Raw genomic sequence first — 19,442 nt, 5'->3', positions numbered from 1 at the left:
TTTTTCTTTTCCTTTTTACTTTTTTATTTGTGTGGGGTTGAGCAGCTTCACTTGGTGTGACAAATATGATTGTCCACAACAACAACAAAAAACTAAACAATACAGACCAAAGTTGGTATGAAAGATACTTGGATTAGGTCTGCCGTCCATGACAAAGAACATATTACTACGATAAATCTTGGCAGAAAAACAATTACTTTTCTGATAAAACTCAGTTCAAACAGACTGCCTTCTACCACTGTCACTGAAATAGCTCCCCATCCCACTCCCACATTCACACCCTTGAGAATAGCTGTAAGCAGGCATACAAAGCCCCTCTTCCCACAACTGGAGTGAGCTTTGATATACAGCTATATTTCGTTTTCTACAAGTATGACAGCCTTGCAAATTGTACAATTCTTTATTTCTAGAAATAAATAACAAAATTTGGCTTTTTGAGGTAATAACATCCCTGACCCTTGGATTACATCAAAATAACAATATATACATGTCTATATTCATTATGATATTTTATAAAACACTTAAATGTAAAGGTGATTGCATGTCCAGATGACATTAAATTATTTCCCAGCACGAGTTACATCTAGAAAACTCAGTTTTCAGTGAATTTCACATCAGTGAAATTATCTGGATGGATATAGTTCTCTGGATAAGGGGAAATGTACCTTAATTTCATTTTTGGGTGAACTACCCCTTTAAGACACAGCATTGTTTTTTTTGTTTTGTTTTTTAAATATAGAAAAAAAAACTATTTACCCCTCTCTGGCCTCCTGTTTAGCCATTGGTCCAAGAGCAGCAAAGAGCTTGGTGAAGGACACTGGATCGGTGCAGCAGTCTACCAGCTTAATCAGCCTCTGCTTGGCGGCCAAGCGGAAGTCAGAGTTGTTAAACTGCAGGGACTGGTACAGCCCTAGAATGATACTGATGTTCTCAGCATCCAGATGGGACACATTGTGCAGAAAAATGGAATTGCACTTCTCCAGCAGTGGGCGGCAAATGTGCTTGACGTTGCGTAGGAACTGGACCACCCTCCTGGGGCTGTTGAATTGAGAGGAGCCCGAAGCATCAAGGAGGGTGTCTGCCCTCTTGACAAGGGCATCACGCAGTCGTGGTGACACCAGAGCAGACACACTTATCATCAAGGTGGAAAGGACCCTAAATAAATAACCAAGGGATTAAACAGACAAAAATGAACAAGTTAAAGGGACTGACCTTGATTCAATCAGCAATTTTAAACGTTTGCCATCTTGCATATTGTCCTCAGAGGAACATATCCACATTTGTCAGCTTGCTGTCATTTTCATGCATACCTCACATCTTGTATGGTGTCAACTTTTTGACTTAAAATCTCTGTGATCTGGCCCATAAGTGGACTGTGCTGAAGATGCTGATCATTTAAGCAAATGGCAAACTTAGACAGTGCTGGCATCTGGAGGCTGCATTTAAAAAAGGAAAGAGGATAAAGGCTTACAGTACAAAAAATATACACACAAATGACTCTGAAATACAGATTCTGTGCAATTTAAAAAAATAGTTTTTATAAGCCAGGGCTCACCTGTGTAACCTAAGCCATGCCTCAGCGACTAGCTGCTGGACAAGAGTGTCGTGAGGTTCAACATTGAGCCTTGGGGAGAACAAATAGGTAACTATTCTTCATCGCATGAAATTCAACCAAAGGAATCATTATTGCAGTTAAAGACAATGAATGAGATAACGTAATTCCAAACTGTCTTTCAAAGCACACACATTGAGGCAACACTTCAGTTACCCCACTGAAGATGCTCGGTTATTTTCCTGCCATACCGAAGGACATTGTAGAGCACGTCCACTACAGTCATGTCATCCATGAGAGTAATCTTGTTTTCAGCCAGCACACGGAGAGTGATGAACTGTGGGTGACTCCTGATGAACTCCACTGTACGCAGTATCTGAGGCTTCTCCTTTTGGAACTTCCACAACAAGTCCAGAGCATATGCCACATGACTGATCGACAGCTTAGTCTTGTTCTTGCTGACCACATCAAACACCTGGTCCTCAACAGAGCACACACGAAGCAGCTCAAGTACCTGGTCCTGGTTTGCTAGCCAACTATGGAGCTGCCTGGCTGGCTTGGAGCAACTTCGCACAGCCAAGAGTCGAAACATGGCCGTGGTGTAACCTTCAGGACTCAGGGGAAGGCTGGGAAGATGTGTATGCAAGTCTGCGTTTTCAAGAAAAGACACACTCAAACCTGCCTCCAGAGTTTCAAATCCGGAGAGGATATGTTTGAAAACGACAAATTCCTGTAGGCATCTGTTAGAGGGGAGGATGTGCACCTATAGACACAAAACAAATTACACAATTTAAACAGTTACTGCCAGAGACACAGAAACCGATCATGTACAGATAAGCAGTGTTCAGATAGGGTTTAAAAGAGTATACTGCAGGGTTTAAAATCTTCATACCAACACCACCTGAGAGAACATACCTCAATGTGGTTTTGTGTCTCATGGTTCACTCCCAGAAAAAACACAATACTATACCAAGTTATCTACCTGCTCTATCACTGCTCGATCACCAAAACAGCAACTTAGACTAACACTTAAGTAGGCCATATTGTGGAAGAAGAAGGAGAACTTGAAGGAGAAAGAAAAAGAGGAGGAGGTGGTTTTAGGATTGGATAGCACTAGCATTACCAGTATACCATAACATTACAGTGTCGTTAGACCTGTCCAAAACCAAATGAATGACAACTAGCTGACAATTTCAAACTTTTACAGCTGGTTTATATAATTATACTTAACCCTTGGGTTTTGTTTGGGTCAAATTTATCAATTTTAAATAGGAATGCACCAATATGAAAATTTTAGATTTTCCGATTCCCGATTCCAATTATTTCAGTGGTTCAGTTTTATGAACAACTATTTAAAATCTTGCCATTCTAATAAACACAAATTTTAATTACATGACTTTAAAGTAATAATCTCGAAGATTTTCATAAAAATTAATGTCTGTTAAGTCACTATCTATCACCAAATTAGGTAACACAATGGTGATTGAGCCTATTATTATATTCATTTATATTATTATTATGATAATTTATTATTAAAGAACTGGGTGTCTGTGGCGACATTCCCAGGAAAAAATCACAAGCGGTGCACAGTTAATGACGCGTCTTCCATCACCCATCAGTAGTTAGTCCGCCAGAGAGGGTAGGCGAAGCGAACACAACAGGCTCGCTCTTCAACTCACTTGTGTGTGAGCGGCGTACTGTTTTTTTTTCTGGTGTCTCCTAGCGTTACAATAACAGAGAAGGGGGGTGGGGGTTATGAAACCCTAAAAGGTTTTTGTGTAACATCAGAGGTCATACTATTTGTTGATGTAGATTTCATATTACATTTGATGACAACGCAACGTTGCTAAATTACATAATTGCACAGCTAATGCTATCTACCGGACCATGTCAAGAAAGACAACATTAGTTTAGACAACATTGCGCACAGCAGCCATCTCTCATATCAGGTAACGTTGCGTTAGCTAGCTAGCTAATGTAATTAACATAATCTAATGTCAGCTAACAATTACAAAAAACGCTAGCTGACGCTACCAACCTCGCAAACCATCTCTCGAATGCAACGCTACCTTGTTGCAACATTGCAATGTCGCTAAATGTTATTTACATTGCCATCAATATACTATAATGATCGGAATAAAGCCGTCTTTACACAGAGCATTAACCCCAAAGTATAGGTGGAGCAGAGCCAGGTCTGATTTCTCTGTAAAGATGTCAAGCTGGAGAAAACTAAATAAAAAAAAATATGGCAGTATGGATTAGCGTTGTTATTATTTTATTACGCTTCCTCATATGTTCCTTCAGATGCCCTTTTTTTGATGAAATCTCCTTTGTTTTTGTTTTATTCTTCTTGTTCTGATTGCCAATTTAACACCCAGCTCAGTTTTATTCTCAAACAGTTTAGCTAGCAAAACCAAAAACACCAGGGGTAACATTTTGCAAGGCAGTTGTTTAAAAATATCACACAAAAATCATTCATGAGAAAGACAATGTTTATTGTGCACAAGATACATAACTGCACGAGCCACAGCGAATCCTGCGGATTCTTCTCTGCAGTGTAAAGATGTTCATACTGGGCAAAAGGTGGATAAAGAACATCTCTGGAAATTGATCATCACTAATTCTACCCCAGGTCTGCTACAGCATTTTAACCTGGCTCGGCAGTGTAAAGACAGCTTAGTTAGCCTAATGTTAGACAATGAATGAGTATGTACATAACGTTACTTTTATAACAACCATTTTTTATTCAGTAAATAGTAGGCTAAGTGTTATAGTTACCGTGGCCCAGGTGCCAACTGACTGACGTCACACAGGCGACACTGTCTGACATAGGTTGGGAAGTGAGGTCCAAAAACACACCTGCAATTACCGCTTTTCGCCATTGGTACAGCCAAAGAGAACGAAGCAGAGATCTTCGAGATTGTAACTTTAAAGTAATGCAAAAAAAAACATTTATTTATGACATTAATTCACATTCATCCAACTGAAAGCGCATTCCTGAAAAATCAGCGTTTCCCCCAAATTTTTTCCTGGCCTGGTGGTACGCACTGAAAAACCCCTAAACAGGCGCGACATTTTGGGTGGTGTATTGACGTGGTAGGATGGTGCAGCAGGCCGTCTGCAATTAACATTTGCTTTCAAATTTCTGTTTGTCCTCCATATTCAAGACTTAAAATGATCACAAGAAAAGGATAACTCAATACACTGGAATTATTGCCTAAAAACATGCTGTGTAACCTTGGCTAGGGAGGTCAGACCTGTTTTGGCGATCTTTCAGAAAACATATTTTGACAGTTAATTTAAATTTTTTGCATTAATTCATAAATGCTACAGTATAGTCAAATAACAACATATAAATCGCCAACTTGCCAGAACTGTCGCTTCCTGAAATACGATTTTAAAAATGAACCGCTTCCCTCTGCATGCAATCAGTCTTGGAGGGAAACGCATCATCACCTGTGCGACTTTTATAGTGGGTTTATCTGTTTTCCTTCAACAACATGAACCAATATTTTGTGGTATTTGTACAGTAAAACAAATATACTGTACACATTTACTGGTATGTATTGTTGGCAATACCTGCCAAAATGTCTCAATTTTAAACACAGCGGCCCCGTGGCTTCAAAATTCCATTCTAGTTGGGGACTGGAATCAAAAAAAAAAAAAAAAGAAAAAAAAAACACCAATTCGTAAAACTAAAATCATTTGTACCAGACTGTAGACACGATCATGGAGAAAAAATAGATAAATATTGTTGTTCAAAAACATGTTTTCCTGGTGACCTAGCCACTAGAGGGTTGGCGCATGTCTCCTTTTCACCCTAATTACAAAAACCACCCATTTGTAAAACTAAAATGCTTTATGCCACACTGTAGACAAGATCTTGACGAAGAAATACATGTAAGGATCCTGTTGTTCAAACAAGTTTGTATAATTCCTGAATTCTAAGTTAAAAAGTAACATCGGTGAACTATCAGTGCACTTTTGAAACAATTTAATTGTTCTAACTACTCCAGTTTTGTATATTTCCTTGTTAAATGACCTGTTAAAGTGAGTCCAGATGCCAATTTTGTTTTATGTTTGTGCATGGAACACCCATTGCAAGCAGAGTGTTCGACCTCCCTACCTCTGCCACATTAAAATTAGGCTAATAATTAAGACTCCACAATTGCACAAAGAGCATCTCTAATAATGTTACAAACGTGACGATATTTTTAGAACATTCAGTAAAAATATATTACATCAAATTAATTTATTTTAGATTAAATTAACCGCTTAGCGCACATGCCAAATCTTGCCAATCCTTCCCATTTAGGGGGTACCCTATTTAAAGCCTTATAACTCCAGATGTGAACACCACAGAGACTTGAAAAATGGCTTAAATGAAGCAGGATATTTGTACAATTTACAATACTAATGCAACGTTTAAATTCATAATTTTGGAAGAAATAAAGTGCCACAAATGCAATTGTTGCACTTTTTTAGTTTGCAATGAAATACTGAGAGATTGCATAGGCTATATACAGCAGGTTAGACTGTACATGTGCTGGATCAAAAACTTCTTGACCACAAGTTCATAAAATCTAAGGGTGGATATGTAGAACTACTATAGATTTATGAAGCAAAAACTAAGCAGTGTACCCTGCGTCTCCAAATCTATACAAAATGTCTAAAATATGCATTGCTGTAAATGACAACATATTCACGTATTTCACTGTAAATCAACTGTTTTGTCTCAAGAAACCCACTGTTGCATCATTTTCAAGTGGGAATTACAAGCTTTCCATCAGTACAGTGGTCTAAAATATCTAGGGGTCCAGAAACATATCCAGAATCTCTCCAAAAATGAATAAAATGCTTTTTGTCCATTATAAAGCATATACATGAGCCCCTTACGAAGTTGTAAGATGGAACATTGCTATCAGGTTAAAAAATAATGCAAAAATAAATTGTCACACAATGCGGTACTGTACCTAAATGTGTAATAATTAACTCTTGTATGTATTTCTATACTCTGTACTCTCGTATGTTTTCTTGTATGGGGATGGGACAACATGAAAACAATTTTCAACCGTCCACCACGTTTTCGCAATGCTCCAACTCTCACGTCATCACTGTTGCATGCTTCACAAAAACTATTACACTACTAACTAACGCTTACATTACAGTGTAAAATATCCACATTATATAATACCACTAACCTATTTAAAGACACTCAATTTAAAAAATAACGTACATAACCGAAGTATTTTGAGAAATAATACTTACATAGCAATGATGAAATCTTATCTGTTTTCAGTATAGAGACAGAGACAGGAAATCAGTGATATAGCCTAGTTCTATCCGCTCCTGTTTTACACCAGAAAACGATGTCAGCTTGGTCTATCAGCAAACATTTGATTTAGCTATGCTCAGAAGTCCTCAATAATAATTGTATTTTCCAAGAAATTCCGAAAAATAGTGGACAACATTTCGTTAGCAGCATCTTTGTTTTACTGCTACCACAGAGTGAATGCGTAATTGAATGCGATAAGAAAATTTCCGCTTGCGCTGACCCATAAAACGCTATTCCAAAAGCAAAATTAGACATTATACATTGTTAGAAAGCTTATACTCATGTATCGTCTACTAATGAAACTAAAACAACCCGTTTCTGTTTTTAACTCATACTTTGGTTGCAGTAGCACCGAATGTCTGAGTTCAGTAATCTCGGCATGCCGGCGTGCCAACCACTAGGGGCTTTGCGCTAAGAGGTTTAGAAAGTATGTATTCACTTAGCAAATCAATAAACACATCTGTAGGGAGGTCGAATGTTCTGCCTGCAATGTAATCACAATGGGAGTTCTACACACAAACATAAAACAAAAGTGGAATTTTGGCTCACTTTAACAAGTCATTTAGCAAGGTAATTCAAAAAAATCTGAAGTGCACTGACAGTTCAGCGATGTTAAGTTTTTACTTTAGAAGTCAGAAATTATGCAAACTGTTTACGAGCATTTGTATCTGCACAGAACGCTTCACCAAAATCAGTGGGGTCATTATAAAAAATCTAACCACATTGAATTACTCATTTCACCACAAGAAAAACTCACTGTGAAATGTTATTATTTGTTGATCCGTTCATATATTTAGGTGTCTTAAAAACGTTACAGCTGCCAGCATCCTGAGGGATTGTTATTTAAATTGTAGCCAACCCCTGTCTTGACATCATCCTGATTGTTCAATTCTGATTCGTCCAATTTATGCTGGGGAAGAGGCCCTATGAAATGTTTCCTGACATGGCTAGACAGCTAAATCTTTTTGAGGTCTTATGTACAGTGTGGTAGTATGCAACAGTTAGCCATGACCTCCTGCCAGTGTAGATGTTTTCTGGTGGCTAAGTCACTGGGAAAACTTGTTTGAACAACAATATTTTTACATGTATCTATTCACCAAGATCTGGTATACGGTGTGGAATAAAGCATTTTAGTTTTACGAATGGGTGTTTCTTGTAATTACGGTGAAAAGGAGACATGGGCCACCTTCTGGAATCGTAATCCCCAGCAGCTAGAATAGCAAGCTACAACTAGCCATGACCTGCTGCCGGTGTACATGTTTTCTGGTAGCGAAGTCACTCAAGTACCACTCACTACAGCCTGTGGGAAGGGGCGGGGTCGGATATTAGGAGTCAGGGGGGCAGGAAGATCAGAGGGGCAATGACAGAAGACAAGACATGGATCTCTAAGTCACTCACACTGGGTGTCTGCTAGATGCTTGCCATTCTTTGCAAGCTACGTTTGATGAGAAGCGATTTTAACAACCTTAACATCAAATTCATCTTCTTAATTTATTACATATAATTTAACACACGTGCTGGCTAGCATGCCTTCAATGTGAAATCATTTCTGTTTTCAACTTATGGTTTGGTTGCAGGAGCAATGAATGTCTGAGTTGAGCAATCTAGGCATGCTGGCGTGCAGACCACTATGGGGTGTGCGCTAAGTGGTTAAACAGTCCGGAAGATAGGGTTGGGTCGGTTTCCGGTTTTGCCGGTCCGGTCCGGTGTACTAGCTTAAACCGGTTTGATTTTATGTGAACTGACTGAACTGGCATTTTTCATTATGAGACGTTCTGGCAAATTAAAAAGTAGCCTACATCCTCTGCCGACAGCGCTAAATCTAACTTGTATTGCATTAGTAATAAGCAATATGACAACGTGATTAACATAATATTGTTTGTTTATAAACGGAGCCACTAGCGTCTGAGTGCAAAATTTAAAAAAAGATTGACAAGCCGTGCGTAAGGAGATCAAATTTCAGTAGACCAATCACAGGTGGGTGGGGGGGAAGATGATGCGCACAGCGCACGGTGTGTTGTCCAGAAGGTTCATGTGTTTTTTGGGGTGACGAGACGAGACATGGCAGAGTTAGTGCCAAAGAAAAGGAAGTGTGCGCCAATATCGCAACATTTTGGATTTGAAGCCGACGAAAGAGGTGCCGCTACACTCTCATTCATGGGCTCTCATTATGTGCAAGGAGGCCCAGAAACCTGACTGAGTTACACTAGTTCTGTCAGGAGGAATGGGCAAAAATTCCAGCAAAGTATTGTGAGAAGCTTGTGGAAGGCTACCCTAAGGGTTTGATTCAAGCGAAGCAATTAAAAAGGCAAAAGGCAAGGCGACCAAATACTAACAAAGCAAATTTTTGACCCACTGAAAATCTGATATAGTACATAAAAGCCAGTGTGTTGTAGTACTCGAGACCGGTCTTGGTCTCGAGACCGGTCTCGAGACCATATTATGATGGTCTTGGTCTCGTCATTTTTACTCGGTCTTGTCTTGGAGAGAGAGGACTCGGAATTTTAGGTCGAGACTGGCCGAGACCACAACTACAGTGACACATTACCTGCCTGGGCTTTATTTTATTTTTATTTTTTATTTTTCTGTGATTGGATGTAAAACTTCCCTCTTCAGTTGCAACCAATAACTTGGCTTATTTTATGTATCGCAGGCACCCGCCCCTCCTCCCTGCACGCAGGAGACAGCGAGAGCTGTGAGTGTTACCATCCAAGGACGTGCACAAGGCCGGGCTAAAGTTGCCCGAGCAACAGCCCATTTGCCCTCTTTGGCTGAGCTGCCCCTCTGGAGGGGGAAATTTTTTTTTTTTTAATTTTTGCTGTTGTGGCTGTGTCACGCCAATTTTTATCTGGGCTGCAAAAATGGTCCGGGTGACGCAATGACATTCTAAAACAGCTGATTTATCCATTGTGACGTCGTTAACGTTTCGTTACAGCATCTGTCTCTGTTGCGATAAAGATTCTAAGACAAGTCAGCAATTTCTCTTGTTAAACGGGTTATTTTCCAGCCTGAATTGCAATCGTATTAGTAAACAGCTACACATGTGATCTAACTTTCAAGTAGTTGGCTACCTCCCTGGATATGAAGTAAATGTTTTTACCAATAAATAATAATAATAAATGCAATTTTATCCACAGAAATAGCTATACAAAAAAGGCAAAATAAATGTTGTGGTCGCGATCGCCGTCGTAGACGTCAGAAGGAAATGTCACTAACTAAAAAAAGAGTTGGCTCTTTCTCTTTTCCAGCAGAATAAACACCCCGAAGTGAAGCACAACATTACCTACTGATCGTAGATAAGATGGCTGTGAGGTTGCTTTCCATTGAGCTGCATACTCCTGTATTACTGAAAATGCTGTAGAGGCATACCGGCGTATGAGTGCTGTGTGCATTGTGTTGATGGTAGCGTAGCGCTGGCTAGCGCTAGAAGCTAGCTAATTGTTAAATACTCTACTTAGCTACACCACTATATCAATACATATTATATGTATTGATATAGTGGTATAGATTTTTTTTTGGGGGGGGGGGGGGGGACAGGGGATATGTCCCCCTCAATATTTAGAACACGCCAATAAAAAATATGAAAGAAGCATTTTTCAGTGGCCCACAAGGTCATTTATCAATATCGCTTAACATTTCCAAAAACATATTTGATTTGAACCCTCTGAAGACGAGCGTACCGCCCTCTTCTGGAGGGTCTAACGAGTTTTAACGCTAGAGCGAAGATATGGGTATCATATGAAACTAGAGACCTAGAGGAATCTGGACATGCCAGCCATTTCATGTTACTGGGAAAGTGAAATCGCGCTCCAAAGTCGCGACATTTTGACAAGGAAAAAAATTGGTAAGCTGCAATTTAAATATCGTCATTTATATACTGAACCACAGAATCACCATAAAGTCACAATTTGGGTCTACAAATATGCAGCACAGAAACAAGCACGCATACAAACCCGTGTCACTATACTCTGGCCCCCGACATAAAATACATTTTTCAAAGTGGCCTTCCTGGCAATAAAGTTGAGTATCCTGCTATACATTATGATTAAGATTGCTCTTTTGATGTGATTGATGTTCATATTACAATCATATAGATTATTCCTCCGTGTACTTCAGGTTCTTGGAGTACAAGGCAGGGCAACGGACAGATGTCGTCACATCTCAGCCAACTGAAAAAAATTGAATCTAGTAAAAATCTGTATTTTGGTTGATTAGAGACTTACCTTTCAACAGTGTTGAGGAAACTACTCTAAAACTAGTTTACCAAACTACGAGCTACTTCACAATGGAAAAATAGTTAATCTAAATCTCAACTTTTCACCATTACAGACATTGTGCTAAAATATTTTTGTTAAATTGTTGTTATATTCTGTTCTATTGTTAAATTATTATTTTTTTACTACAGGCCAACAGTAAACAAATTTAAATTTAAACTTGTTTCAAAATTTTGTTGAAAATTGAAATTTCAAATAAATATATATGTTTAATATAACTACTATAAACTAATGTTTATTAACAGCACCCTCTCACATACAAATCCAGGGTTCCTGCACCCCCTCGGTCTCGGTCTCGCCCCCCCTTGGTCTTGGTCTCGGTCTCGGTCTCCCCCCCTCAGTCTTGGTCTTGGTCTCGGATTAGGTGGTCTCGACTACAACACTAATAAAAGCTGAAATAAATCTCTCTCTTAGCTATTATTTTGAAATGACCTCTTATGGAAATAAAGTAGATACATTTTATTTGTTAAGTCAATTAGGGTATGGTAACATCAAATGTGTGGAGTTGTGAAAAATTGAGTTTGAATGTCTTTAACTTAGGTGTATGTAAACTTTTGGCCTCAACTGTAAATAATGCATTTTCAGAATACACCTTTCATTAAACGTCGCATCCCATAACAATACATACCAGTAAATCCGTACAGTATATTAGTTTCATCATATGAATACCACAACGTATTGGTTCATGTTCTTGAAGAAAAACATATAACCTCACCCAAAATGTTGCACAGGTGATGATGCGTTTCCCTGTGGTGACAGGGATTATATGCCGAGGGAAGCGGATAATTTTTAAAATTGTATTAAAGCAAACAACTGTTATATTCTGGCAAATTAGGTATGTAGCCTATATGTTGTTATTTGATAATACTGTAGCATTGACATTATGCATGAAGGATAAACTGTCAAAATATGTTTTCTGAAAGATCGCAAAAGAGTTTGACCTCCCTAACATTAGTGATACCGGTTAAGCCTGACTGCAGTTAAGTTTTTGGCTGGACCACAACAGCGGGGCCAGCCCTACAAACACGACTGTCTGTGACTGAATGACTGAGTGATCTGACTGAGTGATGAAGTTACACCATTGGTCGGCCGGATGAAGTGTGTTAGGTCCAGCCATATATTAGGGCTGAGTCCCAAACTGCAAACTTCCATGCTCCACACTACCGTGCTCCAGAATATGCACTCCAGGCAATGCTTGGGACTACGCACTCCGAACCATGGAAGTGCAGTAGCACGGTGAAACAGGGTGTTTCTCAATACCAAGAATACAAAGAACAGACTTGTGTTCTTGGAAAGAACGTTCTTGCTAGTCAAGCTCGGCAAGCTCACAAGGACAGAGAACACTGCTTTATGTATTTGAGATACCATGCGTGCTTGTGACGTGTGGTTACGCCGACAGTCACTGTCCTCGGTGTATTCTAGTTTCTTTCAAAGGCTGCTTTACATTGGTTTGGGATATAGTTTTATTTAAATTGTAAACTAGCGTTAATTGTAGGGTACTTAAAATATTAAAGTGAACAAAACGTCTCTTTTATCCTCTGTTCTCTAGCTAGTTAATACATGTCGGTTGCTTAATTCACAATTGCTTTCTATAGCGACAAAAATCTACCTAGCACTTTCAGCAACAAGGGCAGGCTTGGATAAACCGAAGCAGCCAAACAAGCGTCAACAAATTAGCCGAGCCATTCCAATCATTTAAAATTGCTCTGTACCAGCGAACAACTACAAGTCAGCGTTTGCTACAGCACAACTCCACTTGCCTCTGTTGATGCACCCCCTATAACAGAGGCTAGCTACAAGCCGAAGCTGTATTTAAAATAAGTTAAAATGCAGCTATTTTTAACACCTATTTCTCGCCTCATTTTCATTTGTGGAAGATTTTAAATGAAAACTAAAAAAGTTTAATTTGGCTCGGCTAACACGTAATAGGCTACTATCCTCTGGCTATGAGTTGGTCTCTAAGGTAACAGATTAAACTGAATTAGAGCCAAATTAAATGTTTATAGTTATATGTTTTATGGTTAAAATGAGCTGAAATTCAGTTATTATAACATATATTTCTTGCATCATTTTCATTCTTAGAAGGGTTTTCTAAGAGAAAATGAGAAAAAGAGATGAGTGAGATGAGAAAACAAAAAAAAATTGTGACCGTTCAGTGGTCTCGTCTGCCATCGTGCAATGAATGCTGGGATATTTGTGTTGTCAAGTTCATACAAGTTACCAACCGATGCATCCTCGGTAAAATGGGAAGTGTCAAGAACACTTCCGGGAATTTTAACCATTCTTGGCGAAATGCGAACTTGAGTATTGGAACAGTACTTGGGCCGCAAAAAATGACGTTTCACAAGGACACAAGAACACAAGTACAGACAAGAACGCGTATTGAGAAACAGCCAAAGTTAAAGTCGGATTCACTTCGTGACGACATCTGACCCATAACCTTTAACCTTTGCCCGTAACTATCGGTTAAATTCTGGTAATAAACCTGAGGGGAATAACGTGAGAGTGAGAGGACATATTATCGACCATCTGAAATGCTCTCGTATTTATTTCACATTTATTCAACCAGACTGGATGCTGTAAAAATTACACATAACTGTCTAAATGGAAAAAAAACCCAACTTAATACATATGCATTTTAGTTATACTGATACGACCACTTTTACAATATCAACTTTTAGACTAATTAATTCCTTAATCGCAACCATTAAGTACATTGGTGCAAATGTCGCTTCACAGTTTCCAACTGTTTCCCTAATGGCTATTTTGCTTCCTGCGACTTGGGTTACAACTGTGAATATGTAATGGATCGCTACAAATGCTAGGACGGACCAGGCTTTTTCATATTATCGTGAAATACATAAGACAGGACACTTCTACAATATAGCAGTATTTAAAAAAAAAAAAATTTTTAGTTGTAGTAGTATTTTTTATTCAGTCATCACACACAATACAATATAATATAAACAGTCTAGACAGTATAAACAAGTCAACAATCTATGTATTAGGTAGCGACTGAAAAGGCACAGGCAGAAGCATAATGCTTATATGTGCCTATCCTACATTCTTATCAATTTAAGCTACCCTCCAAAAATAAAACTTAATAAAATAAAAATCATTCACAATTGTAACCCTCAAAAATAGCTTTATAAACCATTCCTTTGAAAACAAAAAGCGAGTTACACATTCTTACATTTATATTAGCATTATTCCATAATTTAACCCCAACAATAGAAATACATCTCCTTTTAATCCATTTTTTAGCTCTTTGTACAGTGAATTTACAAACATCTCTCAAATCATAATTGCACTCCTGTATTGAAAAAAACCTTTGTACACAATCTGGGAGTGACTTTGTTTTAGCTCTAAACATAATTTGCATTATTTTATAATATACCAAATCATTAAATTTCATAACATGGGATTTTATAAACATTTGATTAGTGTGATCATAGTAACCAGCCTTATTAATAATACGTATGGCTCGTTTTTGTAGTAAGACTATTGAATTTATAGTCGTTTTAAAGGTCGACCCCCACAATTCCACACAGTAAGATATAGGCCTATAGGAAGTATAAGTGAGCAATAAATTATATACAAGGCCTTATAATTTAATATATCCCTAGATTTATACAGGATTGCTATTGACTTTGAAATCTTTCCTTTAATATAGTCAATATGTTGTTTCCATGTTAATTTATGATCAATCACAACCCCTAAGAATTTTGTCTCAAAAACTCTTTCAATTTCAACATCACAGATTTTTAATTCAATTTTTAATTCCCCATCAATTTCTTTTTGATTACCAAAAACCATAAATTTTGTTTTCTTAATATTGAGAGACAATTTATTAACATCAAACCAAGTTTTGAGAATTTCCAGCTTCCTTTCAATAGCATACAAAAGTTCCTTTAAATTTTTCCCAGAGCAAAATAGATTTGTATCGTCTGCAAAAATTACTAATTTTAACATTTCAGTAACATTGCAAACATCATTAATATAAAGTAAAAAAATGTTGGACCAATCACTGATCCCTGGGGTATCCCACAGGTGACCTTCCTAAATCCTGACAGTCTCATTAATTTGCATACATTGCTGTCTATTTTCCAAGTAGCTTTCCAGCCAAGAGTAAGCCATACCTCTTATTCCATACTTCTCCAATTTTCTCAATAATTGGCTGTGATCTATAGTATCAAAAGCCTTCTGTAGGTCAATATAAATACCAATAGAACACTCATCATTTTCAACTGCCTTTGTTATTTCTTCTACCATCTCTATTACTGCATATGTAGTAGTTCTATTTTCCCTAAATCCATACTGGTGTTCACTCAATAATTCATATTTACCAATGAAGAGATCCAATTGTTTCACAAATAATAGTAATTTCTCTAATATTTTTGAAAATTGAGGAAGAAGGGACACCGGTCTATAATTATCCATGTAGTGCTTATCTCCATTTTTAAATATTGGTATTACCTTTGCTGATTTCATATTATTAGGAAAAACACCTCTTTGAAAAGACAGATTACATATATAGGTCAGAGGTCTTACAATAAAATCAATTACTTCTTTAATAATTACCATGTCAATGGAATTTATATCAGTTGATGTTTGTTTGATCAGTTGTTTTTGAATTTTCTTACAATTTCAATTATATCCGTTTCATTTACCCCATTATATAAAGACAAGTTCCATTAATTTCTCTGGGGTGGTCGACACACGTCCCCTTAGCAAATAAAGCTAGCACTGGGCAAACTCTGACATATTTGCCGGCACAGAAAACAAGATCAGGTTAAAACCTAGTATATGGCTGGACCTGAAGGCTAATTTATGCTTCGGAGACAAATTGTTGTGCGACATGTCGTGAGGCACGACACACTTTTAGAGGGTCGGCAATGGGTGTCGCGTACCTTCTGATTTTTGTAAGGTTGCAGACGCCGTCATAAGTGTCGCGCAGTTGTGATTGGATGGCTGAAATGAAGGCAAAAAGGTTGCCGTGGCGACGTTGCTAGTTTACTACTAACTTGTTTTTATGAATGAAGACTGTTTTGCATTGCTAGCTAGCTAGCAAAATGGACGGGTTTGCTGGACAAGCAAGTATTCGCCCTCAATCTCCCTTGTTCTGTTGAGTGGGCGTACTGACCACCTTCTTCTCCTCTCCCTTCTTCGTCTCAACAAAACTAAATTAAAAATGTAAACAAATCTCTGCTGGGCTTGGCATCTGGTTGCTATAGTAACAATGGGCACTGTCGCTGAACTATAAATGCAAAACGTTGTGCGACAAAGTTCTATCGGCCAACGACACTGTTGTACGACACTGTCTCCGAAGCATAAATTAGCCTTGACACACGTGATCCGGCCGACCAATTGTGTAACTTCATCACTCACTCATTCAGTCACTTACTCAGTCATAGACATTCACGTTTGTAGGGCTGGCCCCGCTGTTGTGGTCCAGCCAAAAATCGCGAAAGTACTGAAAAAATTACCTCCGGAGGATAACAAGGACGTTTTTTTTTTCTACATAACTAGGTACAGGTTGTTACCTATATTTTGCCTATTTTATATAGACTACAGTTTTTATATTATTTTATATTAATATTTTATATTAATGTGCTGTTTTACTATCATCCTGTGATTTTACATTATTTCTTATTTTATTTTTTACTTTGTTTTATTGTGCCTTCTGTGAAGCACTTTGAGATCATCTCTGTATGATGTGAAAGCGCTATATAAACATTTATTATTATTAATAATAATAATAATAATAATAATTCTGCTTACATTTTCCTGTCTACCGAACGAACCCGGTCGATAGATGCTCACACTCTATAAGTAGTAGGCTATATATTACTGAAATATTATGATCTAATAAATTTATCTAATAATTTTATAAATAAATTTATCTAATAATTTTATTTATAAAGCACTTTTCAAGCAGTATCTCAAAGTGCTGTACATATTGTGAGGTCAATACACAACAAAACAGTAGTACACTTTTTAAAAGAAAGAAAAATAATCTAGAAATGATCTAGACTAACCAGTAATATCAGCGAGCTAGCCACTTCAATTGAATTCTCCTTTTTGCTGTCAGAAGAGCAGTGGAAGTTAACGATAGCTTGGAAAATATTCATTGCAGTTTGGATAGCTTTCAGTTAACTGTCAACCCCATAATAAAGTTGCCATTTCACTGTAAACAGTAGTGTCTGTTTTTTCATTATTTTCGCGCTGTATACCAACTGTGCGCGAACAACTGGGTACTCAGGCAACAGATATGCAGCCTGTCATGCTTGTGGTGGCTACTCCATAGGCGGGGGGTGTATTTTAAATTAAATGAAAAGAAAATGGGCAGTGGCGAGGATAAGACGGCAGTTTATAATTCAAAATGGGACTCGACAATCAGCACCGATGTAGTCAATATAGCTCGCTATGCTCGTTAAAGTACATATCTTTAAACTAAAAAAAACAACTGATACTTTACATATTGTGTTATTCATTAACACTGTACCACTTTATTTATATACAAACTCCTCACTGTGTACCATTTTCCTATGACATGATTTCAGTTTCCAATCCGAGAGAGGCAACGACCGCACTAGACTACTGTCATCCGTCATTGCAGTTTTCTCTAAAGGAATTATGGGATTTTTCCCAGTTGGAGAATGCACGGACGCACGCATCAAATTTTGATCAAACAGAGTGCGCATTCCGGGTACTTTATCCATGCTCCGCACTACCGAACTTCGGTTTGGACTCGCACTCCAAGATGCTCGCTACGCACACTGGAAGTATGCGGTTTGGGACTCAGCCTAGGTTTTGACCTGGTCTTGTTTAGTGAAGTCAGCTAACGCAAATAAACCCTGGGTATTTTAGCTAAGCTTCCTTCGTAGTATACCCCCATGGGGTAAAGTTGGTTTTATATGGAATATTTGGATTCCAGCTTCAATAGCTCACAAACGAAACGTTAAATAATCAAACAAATCACAAATTCTGAATGCGGGCATAAAATACTACAAGCTACAACCTTCGTATTTACCAAAGTCTTTCCTATATTCATATATTTGAATGAACTTCGACAGAATTTAGCTATCTTCAGCTTCTTGCACTTCCGGAGATTTAAGGGACCATCGAGGAAGTTCACCGCCGGAAATGTATACCAGAATCAAATCAATTATACCTTTACCTTTACAGTCATCCAGATGTTTCAGGATTTCAAAAAATGTCAAAAAATGTAGAAGCAGTCATTTTAAACACACTATAAAAAGTTTTATACTTTATAATAAACATCTCTACATTTGTTGAGTCAGTTCCCCATCTTTATAGTAGAAAAGTGAAAAAAGATTATAGATTATTTTAAATTGATGTTGTTCAATCACTTGTGATTATCATATGTTTTTGTGCAATAAATGGTTAATATATTTTTTAATGTTTACTTACATTGTTTTACTCAATAACATGACTTTGTTTCCTGAATGACATTAGACTTTTTGGTAAATAATTTTTGACATAATATTCATCCGTCCATCTATCATCTATATCCGCTTACCCTGAGTAGGGTCGCAGGGGGTGCTGAAGCCTATCCAAGCGTGCATTGGGCGAGAGGCAGGAATACACCCTGGACAGGCTGCCAATCTATCGCGAGGCACACACCATTCACTCACACACTCATACCTATGGGCAATTTCAGAGTCTACAATTAGCCTACCTGCATGTCTTTGGACTGTGGGAGGAAACCGGAGTACCTGGAGGAAACCCACACGGACACGGGGAGAACATGCAAACTCCACACAGAAAGGCTCCAAGCCGAGATTTGAATCCTCGACTTTACTGCTGTGAGGTGACAGTTGTACTTACTGTACCACCGTGCCTGATATAATATCTACTACATTAAAACACATCTAGATTCAAGGACTTAAAAATTGAGGAAGAGTTAAACCCCAGACAAACATTAAACACCATTTTTTATCCTTTCAGCTGTATGTGAGGATTGAGTAAATATAGGAGGGTGATCAGTCTGGCCAACTCGATTCCTTCTGCATTAACATTTCTTTAACCTGCTTTTACCCTCACTAATAATTGTCTACTACTTCTCAATTATTGCTTTTGCACCATATCTACCTGCCGTTCACCGAACGTATACACTGCATTATGACGTACCGTCTGCACGTTCAGTTATTAACCGGCTACAATATTGCAAAGCCATATGGATTCAACGGGAGCTCTTCTGTGCTTACTGGCCTGTGTTCTTCTTTAAAACCACGGACAGGTTTGCTAATGATATTTC

At 38.0% G+C, this 19,442-nt stretch overlaps 1 protein-coding gene across 4 annotated transcripts in view; it reads right to left on the bottom strand.

The window, feature by feature from the left end:
- Window positions 1-19,442, bottom strand: part of fastkd1 (FAST kinase domains 1) — a 97,983-nt gene that overhangs the window by 73,679 nt on the left and 4,862 nt on the right. For all 4 annotated transcript variants that reach the window (XR_010329238.1, XM_064329872.1, XM_064329873.1 and 1 more), the window contains exons 2-5: window positions 1,804-2,315; window positions 1,556-1,624; window positions 1,311-1,436; window positions 757-1,155 (exon numbers count right to left, since the gene is read on the bottom strand). Coding sequence is in view for 3 of the 4 variants with exons in the window: in XM_064329872.1 (XP_064185942.1) it covers window positions 757-1,155; window positions 1,311-1,436; window positions 1,556-1,624; window positions 1,804-2,144 (935 nt within the window). In the remaining variant the exon portion in view is untranslated. The remainder of the gene's footprint in view (window positions 1-756; window positions 1,156-1,310; window positions 1,437-1,555; window positions 1,625-1,803; window positions 2,316-19,442) is intronic.

The sequence above is a fragment of the Anguilla rostrata genome, chromosome 3 (assembly GCF_018555375.3).
Source record: "Anguilla rostrata isolate EN2019 chromosome 3, ASM1855537v3, whole genome shotgun sequence".
Classification (NCBI taxonomy): Eukaryota; Metazoa; Chordata; class Actinopteri; order Anguilliformes; family Anguillidae; genus Anguilla; species Anguilla rostrata.
The sequence above is the reverse complement of the archived record's forward strand: the minus strand, read 5'-3'. Positions and strand labels throughout refer to the sequence as shown.